The 16,213-nt window shown below is 52.0% G+C and overlaps 4 protein-coding genes across 4 annotated transcripts; all 4 read right to left on the bottom strand.

Moving 5' to 3' along the window:
* Window positions 1-215: 215 nt before the first annotated feature.
* LOC133886557 (scarecrow-like protein 9) lies at window positions 216-1,697 on the bottom strand. The gene has a single exon (XM_062326224.1). The coding sequence runs from the start codon at window positions 1,683-1,685 to the stop codon at window positions 216-218; it is 1,470 nt and encodes a 489-aa protein (XP_062182208.1). The 5' UTR covers window positions 1,686-1,697.
* A 3,157-nt stretch (window positions 1,698-4,854) lies between these two features.
* LOC133887271 (scarecrow-like protein 9) lies at window positions 4,855-8,048 on the bottom strand. Its single transcript, XM_062327210.1, has one exon. It carries the CDS (start codon window positions 7,930-7,932, stop codon window positions 5,653-5,655), a length of 2,280 nt encoding a protein of 759 aa, XP_062183194.1. The 5' UTR covers window positions 7,933-8,048; the 3' UTR covers window positions 4,855-5,652.
* Window positions 8,049-8,417: 369 nt separating this feature from the next.
* On the bottom strand, window positions 8,418-11,183 carry LOC133887270 (scarecrow-like protein 34). The gene has a single exon (XM_062327209.1). It carries the CDS (start codon window positions 11,053-11,055, stop codon window positions 8,752-8,754), a length of 2,304 nt encoding a protein of 767 aa, XP_062183193.1. The 5' UTR covers window positions 11,056-11,183; the 3' UTR covers window positions 8,418-8,751.
* A 1,828-nt stretch (window positions 11,184-13,011) lies between these two features.
* Window positions 13,012-15,961, bottom strand: LOC133886830 (scarecrow-like protein 34). Its single transcript, XM_062326699.1, has one exon. It carries the CDS (start codon window positions 15,705-15,707, stop codon window positions 13,299-13,301), a length of 2,409 nt encoding a protein of 802 aa, XP_062182683.1. The 5' UTR covers window positions 15,708-15,961; the 3' UTR covers window positions 13,012-13,298.
* Window positions 15,962-16,213: the final 252 nt, after the last annotated feature.

The following is a 16,213-nucleotide window of genomic DNA, read 5'->3' as shown; positions in this document are numbered from 1 at the left end:
GGACCTCGGAAGTTCAAATTCTTCCTCTTTTTTGGGACGGATAACAAGTGATTTCAGCACTGGCAAGTGACAACTCTTATCTGTTTCAATGCAGCAGAAAAAAAAGCTAATAGTTGGATCTAGTGTCCTCTGCCAAACATATCTTGTAATCCTGCAGCAGCCACTGATGATCCTACAGAAACAGGCGGCAGAATGGAAAAGAAAAAGAAGCTAAGTCACTCAGAGGAAGCATCTTGGGCCACCCATGTTGAGTGGGCAAAGAGGATGCGCCCCATCCACCCCTGTAGTAGCCATTGGTCTTCCTTGCTGAGCAAAAAGTCCTTGTGGTGACACGCCCTGACCTTGTCCCTCACTACCTTGACAATGTTTGGATTCAATGGCAGCTGCCTCAGGCCGGCCCGTAGGTTTCTCACCTGCCACTGCCTGTACTTCTCGGGGCGGTCCATCAGGTCCACACCCTCGCAGGCGATTGCATTCAGCGCACAACCGCCAAACAAGCCCTGCTCCAGCAACAGCCGTGGCTCACTCTCCCGTGGGGTGGTTGCATCAAACATGTCAAACATTGCCGTGTGATAGAACAGCGCCTCCCGGAACCGTGTCAAGAAGGACGCACCATACGAGCAATTCACGATGCTCTGGATGAAGACATCTGGACGCATCTTGCTGATGTTCTTGAGGACAGTATCCCTGGGGTTTGGGTTATCAAAGAAGATGCTCTCGTCCATCAAGGTAGTGAAATTGAAGAGATCGTTCACGACGAGCACCTCATCGGCGTCTGTGTTCAAGTCATCGATGCAAACTGCCTCCCACTTCGCCGTGATGGCATGGAATTTGAATGGGACACCAAACGCATGGGCACACTTGCTAAGCCGGCGCCCTGTCTCCTCAGTTGGCTCAGCTGAACAGGACCTGGGCTGGGGGTGGCCTACAGCGGTGATCTTCACCTCTGGCGGGCCACCTTCCCTATTTGCCAGCCAGCGTAGCAACCCTGCGCAGTGCAACCCATAATTCAAGCCATAATCCACAAAGTGCACCTTACTCTTCCCGATCATGGCCTGCTCAATGGTCATAATGCTAAAAATGAGCGCCGCCTTGTCGAAGCAGGAGGCTGCCATGTACAGCTTGTAGGCCTTGAGGAACTCCACGACTGAGAGGCGCTCCGCCATGAGCAACTGCCGAAGCTGGCTCCCGGTGCCTGCTAGCCGTGCTTCCAAGCCCTTGGCGAAGCATTGAGCTAACCTCTGTGTGGCATCCCCTGTTGCCGATGCGTGCTGTTTGATCTGCTTCAGCATCTCTCTTGCACTCGTGTGATTGTTGGCGGCCACCGCCTGCGCACAAAAAATCAACATGGTGCGTAGATCCACCACATCACGCACCGCCTTGCTACCACTCTTCCTCTTCTTCTCCGCCTCATTGGCCACGGTGATCTGCAGCTTCTCCATGTCTCTGATGCTTGTCTCGTATAACCCATTCAGCGTCATTTCGTTGAACATCTCACGAGCGCCAATCTGCTCCGGCTCCACCACCATCATCACAGCTTTGCTGGGCCTGCCTACCTCCTCCTCTTCAAGATGTCCCTCCCTGTTATGCCTCTTCTTGAGCCTCCTGTGGTTACTGCTTTGATCCACCAGCACATACTCTTCCAACACGTTCTTTCTGGGCAAGAACCCGCTGGCCTCTTCCATGCCCTTCAAGAATGCCCCCACTGCATCCGCATCCGCACCCTTGGAAGCCATCTTGTCATTGCTGGTGCTGAATGAAGGGGAGGAGAGGATTTGGGCAAAGGGCTGCTGCACTTGGAGTAGTGCAGGGTGATCAGAGTACTGGTACGAAAGCTTGTCGTCAACGTCGTCCTCCATGAGCATGTGCAAGATGTAGGGTGGCACCAGACCATCAGAGGAGAGCAGGCCATCACTGCCACCATCAGGCGTCGGGGGAAGATCGAGAAAGACAGATGGAGATGGCGGTGCAGAGCCCAGGAGGCCCTCCGCAAAGAATTCCTCTGGTGTGGTGGCCATGGTGATCAGTGGTGTCAGTGTGGCGTGGTAGCTGTTGGTCATATATCATCATGAGAAACATAAACCTTGCCGATGTGTATGCTAGTGCAAGATGATTCCAATGACCTGTGATCAGGAGTGCAAGTGTTCGATGATGATCCCAATGTTGCTTGGATAATGGAGACAATGGCTAACTACTGCACAGAGCAAACAAAGATAACACTTCTTTGACCTATTGGAAATGATAAAGCAAGAAGATACTGCTGTGCATATTTTAATAAGCTTTACAGACTAGTAAAAGACAACCGTCCTAATAAATATTTTTGCCAGAATGTCATTTTGGCATTTTGCAACTTTTACTAACACAAGAAATGTAATACTGTTACATACAAAGAAGTGGCTTTTCTTCTCAAACATAATATTATAATTTTTTAGTGTGATTTAGTTTGTATAGATTATATAGTCATTTTGGTACCTTCAAAGTTCAGTGCTCATTCATCTATAGCAAGTGCCAAAACAGATCCAGCAGCACCTGAACCGGCAAGTAGACATAACACTCAACTCTATGAATCCATGACCTGAAGTATAGATGAAGAAAAAGCAATTCAGTACAAGCAATAAGCATCTCACCAATTGGACACATTTAATTGGCACATTTTATGTTGCTCACTGCAAGTTTGTATTAGAATTATCAAAATAGTTTCAGGACTGACTGGCAATCGGCACCATATACAAGAAAGAAAGATGAGAGAAGCAAATTCACTACTCTATAATACACCTGGTTACTCTAGAGGCAAAGAAGCACTGACTCTACAACAGCGCTGTTTCCCAGAATGCGTTGTCTGAAGTTACGCGTGCAGTGACAGGCCTCATGGATCGCATGATGGCTATGGAAAACCTCAAGGGCGTGGATAATGCTCCGATCACGGTTGATTCTGTCTCAGCAGCAGCAGACCACTCCCAACCCAAGCTGGACAATCCATCGTCCCTGTCTTAATCGACGTTCCTCATACTGGGCGACGCCGACATCTTGCAAGGTGACGGCAAGCAACCTGCTCCACCACCCGTCACTACCCCAGCACTGTCCATCGGCGGTGGTCGGCACAGGACCGACACCAGGCAGGACACAGGCGACAGTAACACAGGAGCAGTGCCGCGCTTCTTCAAATTAGAGTTCACGTGCTATGATGGCAAGTATGACCCCTGCCGTGGTTTACCAGGTGCGAATAATTTTTTTACGAGGAGCAGCACAAGGTCCAGCTGGCATTGTATCATATGGATGGCAATGTGCATAATTAGTACTTCCACCAAGAACGTAGCCGCGACGAGCCACCCTGGAATGAGTTCAAGACCTATGCAACATTCGCTCCGAGCCCCCAATTTGAAGCAACCTGCTGGGCAAACTTTGTCATCTTCGACAAACAGGCACAGTGGAGGACTATCAAAGATAATTCTTGGCGTTGCTTAACTAGGCTAACCCCATGACTGAGCGCCAGGAGAGGTAGCTCTTCACCTCTAGCCTCGCAGAAGGCCTCCGGGTGGACGTTGAGCTTCAAGACCCGAACTGGAGGAGGCAATGAGCCTTGCGTGCACATATGAGAAGAACGCGACGCGTCTGTCACATTTCAGCGGCACCTCGCCACCGACACCTACGCTCACGACATGTTCGGCAGCAACCACACCACCCAATACACCATTCGGCACATCTGCCAACCACCAAGTTCAGTGTCTAACATCGTCAGAGATGGCCAAACATCACCGTTAGGGGCTTTGCTTTAATTGTGGACAAATTTGTTCGTGGTCATCGTTGTGCCCACCTATTTTTCATCGAGTACGACGACTATGACTGGACTACCAAGGGCGATTGAGCTGCGTTTTAGCTCGAGGACGAGCTGTTTCTGAAGGAGGGGAGAGATATTATGTGCGGTATTACTTACCGCAGGAGAAAAGGAAAGGTGAGCACCATCAAGGAAGGAAATAGTGGCGGCTAAATAGTCTCCCGCTCCAGTGCTGAGGCAGAGTATCGGGTTGTTTCTTATGCCATTGTAGAGTGTTACTGGATACGTCAGCTTCTCCAAGAACTTCACTTGCCATTGCAGTCTACCACTGTTGTCTACTGTGACAGCGTCAGTGCTGTCTACATGTCAGCCAACCCTGTTCAACATCGTCGAACGAAGCACATTGAGATTGACATTCATTTTATCAAGAAAAAGGTCTCTCTCAGCTATGTGCATGTTCACCATGTCCCATCCAACATGCAGTGCACCAACATCATGACCAAGGGGTTGCTGACCAAGCCTTTTCTTGATTTTCGGTCTATTCTTGGCGTTGTGTTAGCGTGTTTTAATTGTTGGAATTTCTTTCCTTAAACTACTCCTTCATAATAATCCCATATTTAGGAAACCAATATCCTGTAATTAGGAAACTAATCCCGTGAGAATCAATATATGGCACCCTGCGGCACCTTTGGCTGTATGTGGTATTGCTCTCCCTTCTCTCTCTTTCTCAATTCTTTCACTATGTATCATCTAGCAGATGTCACCCATCAACACTTTCCAAATACCATAAACACCACTTAATCTTGAATCTGGCCACCTCTTGTTGTTGTACCTATCTGAATGCAAAAATAAAGAAAAATGTTCATTGGAAATCACCTGGAAGGGTCGGAAAAAAAATCAAATACTTTTGATAAAAAAAGAAAATAGTACTCGTCCCGGTAAATTTGAAACCTGCAAGAAACTGGGGGAAGATATAACATCTTCAATTTTGCATCTCAAGCAATAAAAAAAAAAAGATAATGCAGAAATCAAATACTGGGTAACTTTAATGCTTAATCACACATATGTTTACTCTTTCCAGAAGCAATGAAATGTCACAACAGAAAGTGAACTTCAGATGACAGATACCTCAACACATGAAAAGTCAAACAAGTAGTCCATAATTTTATTGTCAGCTACGGAAGGACACACAGCCTGATAGCCATATATACTAGGAACAAAAAATTAAGGATCTTCAGTTTGTTGTACTTGTACATGAACAAGTTCTGCATCAACATGACCAGAACTATATCTAAGATCCTATGTATCTCTAAGCAGCAACAAGAGCACGTAATTAAGCATCTAATTTTACAAGACCTTATTATGTCTCCACATATTCCTAGCCTATTTTTTCGAACACGGGGATACCCCTTTTCCATTAGAAACTAACGGAATTAAGTCTGAGTTACATCCGAAGCAGAGATTGTCCATGATAAAAGAAACAACAGAAGGTCGAACAAAGAAAGACCTAAACCATCACTACCCAGCATAACCAAAAACAGGGCCAAGAAAATGTAAAGAAAGAAACAGACAACTCCAGATTGCAGGCTTCAACGCTCGAGCACCGTCCATAAGAGTCAGAAGCATCATCTGAAGATCCAGCACTGGACAGGGGCAACAGTCTACCACCGGGTTGAGGCATGGTTACTAATATTGTCGGTAACCGCTCGTTTATCACGATTACTTAAGTTACCGACCAAACTTAAATTTAAAATTAAAAAAATAAAAAAATTAACAAAATTCGACCGGTTCCTACCAAATTCCACCGAATTACTGTGCAGTTACCATCATCAACATCTGTATCCAGAATGGATGCATGAAGAAAAGCAGCTACGATTCTAATCTGAGATAGCTTCATCTGCGACCCATGTGGACATGGCATAGAGTATGCGGCCCTTCCAGCCTTGCAGGAACCATTGGCGATCCACGTCGATGACAAAGTCCTTGTGGTACTGGTTCTTGACTTTCTCCCTGAGGATCTTAACGATATCCGGATACAATGGCAGCTGCCGGAGTCCGGCCCGGTGGTTCCGCACCTGCCATTGCTTGTATGCCTCGGGGCGCTCCGCCCTGTCGGAGCCCTCGCAAGCGATGACATTCAGGGCAGACCGGCCGATGATGTCGCGCTCAAACAGCAAGCGCTGGTCGCTCTCCCGTGGGGCCGTAGCATCTAGCATGTCAAACATTGCCGAGTAATGGAGCAGTGCCTCCCGGAACCGTGTTACGAAGAATGGCGCGCTATATGAGCCATTCACGACGCAGAGGATGAACACATCTGGCCGCATCTTCCGGATGTTGCTGAGGACCACGTCCCTGGGGCTCGGCCTATAGATGTCGACGCCCTCGTCCATCAAACTTCCAAACTGGGTGATAGTATTGACGATGAGCACCTCATCGGGGTCAATATGCAGATCATCTGCACGAACATGATCCCACTTCGCCGCGATGCTGTGGAACTTGAATGGCGCGCCGAGTTGGCGGGCGCAGTTGCTGAGCCGGCGCCCTGTCTCCTCAATCCGAGCAGCTGGGCGGAACCCAGGCTGAGGGAGGTCAATGCCGGTGATCCTCACCTCCGGCGGTCCGCCCTCCCAAGTAGTAGCAAAAAAGGCCAGCAAACTTGGCCACTGTAACCCGTAACCAATGCCGTAATCCACGATGTGCACCTTCTTCCTCCCAGCGATCGCCTTGCAGATGGTCGTGTTGGAGAACCTGAACGCCGTCATCTCGAAGCAGCAAGCCGCCAGACACAGCTGGTAGGCTTTGAGGAACTCCACGACGGAGGTGCGCTTCGTCACGAGAGACCTGTACACCTGACTCCCCGTGCCTGCCAGCCGCGCCTCCAGTCCCTCGGCGAAACAATGTGCCAGCCTCTGTGTGCCGTCTCCCCTCGGCGAGGAGTGCTTCTTGATCCGCCAAAGCAGCTCGGCCGCGCTCTGGCGGTCGTCCATGGACACAGCCTGCGCGCAGTGGATAAGCAATGCGCGCAAGTCCACCGCCTCGTTCGAGCCCTGCCTTCCCTGCGCCGACTTCCCATTCCCCTTCCTGCTCTTCTTCTTCTCGGCCTCGCTGCCGGTAGTGACGCACAGGCCCTTCATTTTGTCGAGACACATGGCGTGCCCATGGATGATCATCTTGTCGACCACCTCGCCACTTTCCTCCGGCTCGGGCACCATCACCTTGCTGTTCCTGCCCTCCTCGGCCTCCAAGTCATCCCAATTATGCCGCTTCTTGCCATGAGCACTTCCTTGAAACATTGACACTCCATCATCCTCCTTCACTTGACCTCGAAACAACTTGCCGTCTCTAAGCAGCTGGTGCTCTCCGGAGGTGGCCTCGACGTCGATGAGGAGGCTGTCGTTGGTGGGCAACAATTTCTTGGCCTCTTCCATGCCCTTGAGGAACGCCAGGTTGAGCATGTCCATGTCTACCCTGTTCTGGCCACTCAAGAAGGTATCTCCAGCAGGCACGGTGCCGGTGGTGATCGTTGTACTTGTCTCCTCCGTGCCATCCAACAACCCTGAACTCTGGATGGCCGCGCCGCCTCCATTCAAGAACGCGCTGGCCTCGTGCGCACTCTGATGGAATCCCGCGCTGGCGCCGTCTTGTCCGGGCAAGAAGAAGGCGTAGACATCGTCGGCTGTGAAGCCGTCGAGTCCGACTCCGACTCCCATGTCCGGGCAAGAAGAAGGCGTCGACAGGAGCAGTTGGGAGAGCTCGGCTGGGTCGTAGGGCCAGGTGGCGTTGGCGAATGCGGGGGCGTCGGAGGAGGACGGCGAGAGGGTGAAGGCGCCGCTTCCGTCGGCAGTGTTGGTGGTGGCGGAATCGGAGCCGGAGGAGGAGGAGGTGGTGGTGGTGGCGTCGGAGAGGATCTTGGCGAAGGGCTCCTGGGAGGTGAGGAGCGCGGGGTGGTCGGGGTACTGGTAGAAGAACTTGTCGTCGATGTCCTCCTCCATGAGCATGCGCGAGATGAAGGGGAGGACGAGGTCTTCCGACGAGGCCAGGCCCTCGCCATCGGGGCGGGGCGTCGGGGGAAGGTCGAGGAAGACGGAGGGGGAGAAGGGCTCGGGGTCATCACGGAAGCCTCCCTGCCCCAGGAACTCCTCCGGCATGGCGGACATGGCTGGCCGGCCGGCGATAAAAATGGAAGCTTTGGGCTGGGCCGGCTGGCGAATGAGTCCGACTACAGGTGCTCACTGGTGGTGGTGGTGATGTTGCGTGGCGGGAGGCGTGGGTGCATAAAAATCAAAGCTTTGGTCGAGCTTTTAAAATTCTACTAGAGGGAGCTGGACGCCAGGGCGGGACGGGAGGCGAACATGCGAAGAAGAAGGTTCCGGGAAGGCAACCAGATGCGACTGCGACCTCGACCTCGATGACCAAACCAGATGAGAGTGACGGCCTCTCTGGCATCTTCTGCAGCACTACAGTGGACGAAGGAGACCAAGGAAGACGAAACGCAAGAGCAGAGATCCATTATAATATCTGACGGCACAACTTTAATGCTTAATAATGCATCTGTACTCTTCCCAGATAAAAGGGGAGAGCCAAAAATCTGACGGCACAACAGAAGGTTGAACAAGTAGTCTGTAAAATTGCTTGCGAGATACAGAATAACAATATAGCAGGGATATTCGGTTTGTCGTACATTAACAAAAGTTCTGCGTCAACACGCCAGGAACTATAGCTAAGATCCTATGATAGCTCTAAGGAGCAACAAGATCACCTATATAAACATCTAATTTTACATTACAAAAGACATTATTATTTCTCAACTTATTTCTATCTTACAAGTTTCATCTCTAGTCCAACAAGCCATCTTGAAATGAAGTTCGCTGAATCACAGCTGCTTAGCAGTGTTTGATGTTCACTGGCAACGCAGAAACATATATATATGCCTGCCATTATCAATAGCTATATCCAGAATGGATAAGAAAACGCAGCTAAAATGATGAGATAGCATCATCTGCAACCCATGTCGACATGGCATAAAATATGCGCCCCTTCCACCCTTCCAAGAGCCACTGGAGATCCACATCAATGACGAAGTCCTTGTGGTAGCAGCTCTTGACATGCTCCCTGACGGCTGTAACAATATCTGGATCCAACGGCAGCTTCTTCAGTCCTGCCCGATGGTTCCGCACCTGCCACTGCTTATATGTCTCGGGGCGCTCTACCCTGTCCAAGCCCTCACAAGCGATGACATTCAGGGCACACCGCCCAAAGAGGTCCCGCTCAACCAGCAAGCGCGGGCCATTGTCCCGTGGGGCTGTGGCATCCAGCATATCAAACATTGCCGAGTAATGGAACAGTGCCTCCCGGAACCGTGTTACAAAGAGTGGCGCGTTATGTGAGCCGTTCATGACAAAAAGAATGAACACATCTGGTCGCATCTTCCGGATGTTGCTGAGGACCACATCCCTGGGGCTCGGGCTGTATATGTCCACGCCCTCGTCCATCAAATTTCCAAATTGGACAACACTGTTGACGATTAGTACCTCATCGGGGTCAATGTTCAGATCATCAACATGAACCGTCTCCCACTTTGCTGCGATGCTGTGGAACTTGAATGGCACGCCAAACTGGCGGGCACAATCGCTGAGCCGGCGACCTGTCTCCTCAATCCGAGCAGCTGGGCGGAACCCGGGCTGGGGGAGGTCAATGCCGGTGATCCTCACCTCCGGTGGTCCGCCCTCCCAAGTAGCCAACGAGCGCAACAAGTTTGGCCACTGGAACCCGTAATTGATGCCGTAATCCACAATGTGCACCTTCTTCCTCCCAGCAACGGCCTTGCGGATGATCGTGTTGGAGAACTTGAACGCCATCGTCTTGAAGCAGCTAGCTGCCAGGTACAGATGGTAGGCTTTGAGGAACTCCATGTCCGAGGTGCGCTTTGCCATGAGTGACTTGTACACATGGCTCCCCGTGCCTGCCAGCCTTGCCTCCAGTCCCTCAGCAAAACAATGAGCTACCCTTTGTGTGCCGTCTCCGCTTGGCGAGGAGTGCTGCTTGATCTGCCTAAGCAGTTCGATCGCACTCCGTCGGTCGTCCATGGCCACAGTCCGTGCACAGTAGATGAGCAAGGTGTGCAAATCCACCACCTCATTGGTGCTCCGCCTTCCCTGTCCTGACTTCCTCATGTTTTTCTCAGCCTCGCTGCTCATAGTGATGCGCAGGCCCTGCATTTGACTGTGGCACAGGTCGTATACATTGAGAATTGTTTCATCGACCATCTTGCCAGTTTCTTCCGGCTCAGGCACCATCAGCTTGCTGTTCCTGCCCGTCTCGGTCTCCAAGTCATCATCCCCACTATGCTGGTTCTTGCCGCCCCTGCCATTACCACTTCCTTGTAACATTGGCATACCATCCTTCTTCACTTGGCCGGTAGCAAAGCCACGCGACAGCTTGCTGTCTCTGAGCAGGTGCTCCCCGGAGGTGTCCTCAAGCTCAAGGTCGATGAGGAGGCTGTTGTTAGTGGGCAAGAACTTCTTGGCCTCCTCCATGCCCTTGAGGAATGACAGGTTGAGCATGTCTCCATTCTCGCCACTGAAGAAGGCCGAGGCCAGCGCGCAGTGGTCCCCGTCGCCAGCAGGCAAGGTGGTCATCGTTGTCTTTGTATCATCCTCCTCCGCGCCACAGAACCCCGAACTCTGGACGCCGGTGCTACCGTCGAAGTAACCAGCAACGAACGCGTTGGCGTCACCGGCGTTCCCTAATTGCGCCGGCCTCTTCTGGACTCCGGCGCTGGCGCCATCTTGTGTGGGCATGAAGAAGGCGTTGACATCGTCGGTGGTAAGGTCGTCCAGTCCCATGTCGGGGTACGGCGGGGACTGGAGCAGCTGGGAGAGCTCGATTGGATCGTACTGCCAGGTGGCGTCGGCAGCGGAGGACGGCGATAGGGTGGGGTTGCCGCTTCCGTCCGTGTTGCTGGTGGCGGAATCTGAGCCGGAGGAGGTGGTGGTGGCGGCGTCGGAGAGGATCTTGGCGAAGGGCTCCTGGGCGGTGAGGAGCGCGGGGTGGTCGGGGTACTGGTAGAAGAACTTGTCGTCGATGTCCTCTTCCATGAGCATGCGCGAGATGAAGGGGAGGACGAGGTCGTCCGACGAGGCAAGATCCTCGCCACTGGGGCCGCCGTCGGGGCGCGGCGTCGGTGGGAGGTCGAGGAAGACGGAGGGGGAGAAGGGCTCGGGGTCAGCGACAACTAGGAAGTCTTCCTGACCCAGGAACTCCTCCGGCGTGGCGGCCATGGTCGGCGACGGCGGTAAAAATCGAAGCTTTGTGATGGCGAATGGGTACGATTATTGTGTCGAGGGAGACATGGGGAATGTGATCGCAATGGGGGAGGAAGGGGAGACATGGACGCCGGGCACGAGAAGGGAGGGGAAGAAGTCAAGAAGGGAAGGTTCCGGAACGCGACCTGATGCAAACAAATGCGGCGGCGGAGGCGGCGACCAGATGAGAGGGGACGGGCTCGTGTGACGTAACGTCAGAGCGCAGTGCTCGCTGATACGTAGGTTTAGATGCGAATGATATATATGTTAGTGATAGTATTTTTTTTGTTCACGTAAGAGGAATCAGTTTCGATGACTAGATGGAGAGGAAGACAGCAAAAGCAAAAGAAATGCCATATTTCAGGTGTCGGTTTTTTTTTTCAGTCGATGAATCTAACCCATTAGATCTTGATCCAACAGATCTCGTGCTTTCTTCATCCACTAACCAAGGCGCACACTCTTTCTATTCTCCCTCGTCCCGGCGGCCTCCCATCATCTCCGGCAACTCTCTCATCACTGCGCTAACCGCTCTGTTTTCATAACCCCACCCACGGCACTGGTGCCACCATGTGCCGTCGTTGTCGTCTCGCTCCTGTGTTGTGCAGACCCGATCCCCTCTCACTAGCACAACAAGTATAGTTGTTTACTAGGGGTTGCCAAATCACGTTGGCATCGACGTCGAGCTTCAGTACCCAAAGGACCTCCAGGTGGCGATGAGTTTGGCGCACGCATATGAACACCGAGCGCAGGCTACGGATGCTCAGCTACGACAGGGTGTCTGTCAGCACACACAATAGGACGGCAGTCGACGCCAAGTTTAATGGTGCTAGAACCAGCTAAAGCGCAGGCACCAATCACTGGAGCAACCATGACACGTCTCCTGTCCCCGGCTTAATTGGTTGAATGACGGTAGCAAGTGCTGTGTTACAACTGCGATGAGCAGTATGTGCGCAGACACCATTGTCAACGTCCCTTCTACATTGAGGTGACTGATTGCGATGAAGATGGCACGCCAGATGACGTTGGCTGATGGCGGAATTCAAGCTTGCCTCCTTGAGTGTCAGCTCGAGGACAAGCTGTTTGCTGAGGGAGGGAATTATGTTATGGACGACAGATAAGGTAGAGTTTTCAATTCGATTTGTTTAGATAGAGCTCAATTCAATTGTTTAGATGGAGTCCAATTCGATTTAGATAAGTACAAATCAGTTTACCTATTAGTTAAGGTTGTTCGAGTCGATTTGATATGTTAGTTGGAGTTGGTTTAAGATTCTATCAGCTGACCAGCTATATATAGTTGGCAATAGCCTCTATTAGGAATTAATGGAATAAGAAGTCTCTTCTCTGTTGTTCTGCTCCCTCTCCCTCATGTCTGCTCCTCCCTCCTGCTGACTACCTCTCTCTATCTGATCTATCTCCTCTGTTCCTCCCTGCCGTGATGACTGGGAGGGTGATTAGGGCGCCTACTAGCAAGAAGTTCAAGCCGAGACCTAGAACACAGCACAATCACAATCTGCGAAGGCTAGGCCTTCCCATATATGATAAAGGATCACTCTAAACTTACAGAGGCCACAAGGTATTATGCATCATCAAGCAGATGCCAGCCATCAAGTCTTCCCAAATTGCAGAAACACCAGTTAATCTTGAATCTGGTGACCTCTTTTAGCTCTACTTGTCTGAATGAGACAATGATGGAAAATGCTCAATAGAAACTGACTGGGAAACTGAAGCCTGTAAGAAACTAATATCACCAAAGAAAAAGCATGAAGCTGCAGAAATCAAATACTCTGAATAACCGGTGCCACTTTAATGCTTAATCACGCATCTGTTTACTCTTCCCATGACGCAAGGGAAACATGTTTAATAACCGGTAACAATCTGACGCGACAACAGAAACAGAACTTCACAAGTCATATACCTTCAACACATGAAACGTCAAGCATCTGAACCACAAAATTGATTGTCAGCAGCAGGGTTCATAGTTTTGTTGTACATATCACAGCTCTGCAACATGTCCATAACTATATCTGAAGCCTATGTAGCTCTAAGCATCTGCTTATTTCTACATTACAAGTTTAAGCACTCGAACCCTCTAGAAAGGGAAGTCCAGTGAACCAGAGCTGCTGGCACATAGTTTCTGTGGCAAAATTTAAACATAGACCGTCTATCAAATTCCAATATTTTCACTATAGCCGGATCCCGAGATTAGGCAAAGGAAGCAGCTAAAAGCTGGGGTTATTGTCCTCAGCAACCCATGTGGACATGGCATAGAGCACCCGCCCCTTCCATCCCTGCAGCAACCAACGGTGATCCTCATCGACGAGGAAGTCCTTGTGGTAGTGCGTCTTGACCTTGTCCCTCACAAGCATGACGACGTCTGGACTCAATGGCAGCTGCCGGAGTCCGGCCCGGTGGTTCCGCACCTGCCATTGCTTGTAAGTCTCAGGGCGTTCCACCCGGTCTGCACCCTCACAGGCGATAACATTCAGGGCAGAGCGGCCTAAGATATCCCGCTCGATGAGCAGCCGTTCGTCGTTGTCCCGGGGGATGGTCGCATCAAGCATGTCAAAATGAGCCGAGTAAAAGAAGAGCGCCTCCCGGAACCGTGTCAAAAAGAAGGGCGCGCCATATGTGCCATTCACCACACAATGGATGAATACGTTGGGGCGCATCTCCCGGATGTTGTTGAGGACCATGTCTCTGGGGCTTGGGCTGTCCACCAGAACGCTCTCGTCCATCAGTTTGTCGAAGAAGCACTCGCAGTTGACAACAAGCACCTCATCCGGATCGATGTCGAGGTCCTCAGCACAGACCGTCTCCCACTTTGCTGCGATGCCGCGGAACTTGAATGGAACACCAAACTGGCGAGCACAGTTGCTGAGGCGGTCACCTGTTTTCTCGATCTGGTAGGCTGGCCGGAACCCGGGCTGCGGTTGGTCAATGCCGGTGAACCTCACCGATGGCGGTCCGCCTTCCCTCTTTGCCAAGAAATGGAGCAAACCTGGCCACTGGAATCCATGCTGCACACCATAGTCCACGACGTGCAACTTGCTCCTCCCTGCCATAGCATTGAGGATTGTCATGTTGGAGAAGGTGAATTTCACCTTGTTGAAGCAGCTGGCTGCCATGAACAGCTTGTGCGCCTTGAGGAAGTCCACAACCGAGGTGCGTTTTGCCATGAGCGACTGGTACACCTGGCTCCCTGTGCCTGCAAGTCGCGCCTCCAGTCCCTCGGCGAAACAATGTGCCAGCCTCTGCGTAGCGTCTCCTCTCAGCGAGGAGTGCTGCTTGATCTGCTTTAGCAGCTCGTTCGCACTTCGGCCGTCACCCGTGGCCACTGCCTGTGCGCAATGGACGAGCATGGTGCGCAGGTCAACAACCTCATGCCTTCGCCGTGCTGCCTTCCCGCCACCCCTCCTGCTGCTCTTCTCGGACTCACTATCCATGGCCATGCGCAGGTCCTGCATGCGCTTGATGAACTCCTCGTAATCGCAGGACATTATTTCCTGGTACATCTCCCGGGCACCATTTTCCTCCTGTTCCGGCATCATCAGCTTGCTGTTTCTGCCTGTCTCCGCCTCCAAGTCCTCTTCGTGGCGCCGGTTCTTGCGGCCCCTGCCATTACTGCTTCCTCCAAACATTAGAATTCCATCATCCACCACCTCCTCCTCCTTCTTCACTTGGCCGGCAGCGAAGCCACTCGGCGGTTTCTTGTCTCTGGACAAGGACTCCACGGAGGTGTCCTCAAGGTCGATGAAGAGGCTGTTGGTGGTGGGCAAGAACTTCTTGGCCTCCTCCATGCCCTTGAGGAATGCCATGTTGAGCATGTCCATGTTTCCCGCGTTTTGGCCACTGAAGAAAGCCGATGCCAGTGCGGCGTGGTCCCCGTCGGCAGCGGGCAAGGTTGTGGTCTTTGTCTTTGTCTTTGACTCCTCCTCCTCCTCCTCCGCGCCATACAAGAAGCCCGAATTCTTGATGGCCGCGCCGCCGTCGTTCTGGACGGCGAAGGAAGCGCGTTGCCGTTGGCCTCGCCCACCGCCGCCATTCAAGAACGCGTTGGCCTGGTCCGCGCCGGCGCTCTTGAAGGGCAGCGGAGTCTGCTGGGATCCCGCGCTGACGCCGTCTTGTTCCGGCAACAAGAAGGCACTGACATCGTCGGCGATGAAATCGTCAAGTCCCACTCCCATGTCGGAGTACGGCGGGGAGCGGAGCAGCTGGGAGAGCTCGATTGGATCGTAGGGCCAGGTGGCGGTGGTGGTGGCGGTGGCGGAGGCGGATGCAGGGGTGTCGAAGGACGGCGAAAGGGTGGAGTTGCCGCTCCCGCCGGTGTTGGTGGTGGCTGAGTCGTAGGAGGACGAGGCGGTGGCGGCGTCGGATAGGATCTGGGTGTATGGCTGCTGGGCGGTCAGAAGCGCGGAGTGGTCGGGGTACTGGTAGAAGAACTTGTCGTCGATGTCCTCCTCCATGAGCATGCGCGAGATGAAGGGGAGGACGAGGTCGTCGGAGGAGGCCGGATCCTCGCCGTCGGGGCGCGGCGTCGGTGGGAGGTCGAGGAAGACGGAGGGGGAGAAGGGCTCGGGGACGGCGAGAGGGGCCATATGGTCCAGGAAGTCCTCCGGCGTGGCGGCCATGGCTTGCCGACGGTAAAGATTGAATCTTTGGCGTGGCGTGTGAGTGATCACTTTACTGGTGATGTTTTCTGGGGGTGAGACATGGAAGGAACGGGAGGGGATGGGGTGGGTAAGAAATCAAAGCCAAAAATTTGAGGGAGCAGGACGGCGGGGAAGAAGTGAAGGTTCCGGGAAGGCGGGCAGATGCGACTGCGGCGGCGACCAGAAGATCATCTGCTACTGCTAAGCTACTAGTACTAGTAGAGTTGACGGAGGTGACCAAGACGAAATGCAACTGCGACTCTTCTCTTTCGTACTACTTAGGTATTAATTCCTCTGTACCTCCGTCATCTAGGAAACTTTTCTTTGAAAACTCATAGTATCTGTTATATTATTATTTTTAAAAAGTCACCATATTCTCTCTTAATATCATAAAATTATCATATTAATTAAAAAATGATACAAATCACTTATTATTAGGACATCTAACGGTTTAAATTAAAAAAAGTTACTATCAAATATAATTA

This window comes from Phragmites australis, chromosome 12 (genome assembly GCF_958298935.1).
Source record: "Phragmites australis chromosome 12, lpPhrAust1.1, whole genome shotgun sequence".
Taxonomy (NCBI): Eukaryota; Viridiplantae; Streptophyta; class Magnoliopsida; order Poales; family Poaceae; genus Phragmites; species Phragmites australis.
This window is presented reverse-complemented; position numbering and strand designations above follow the sequence as displayed.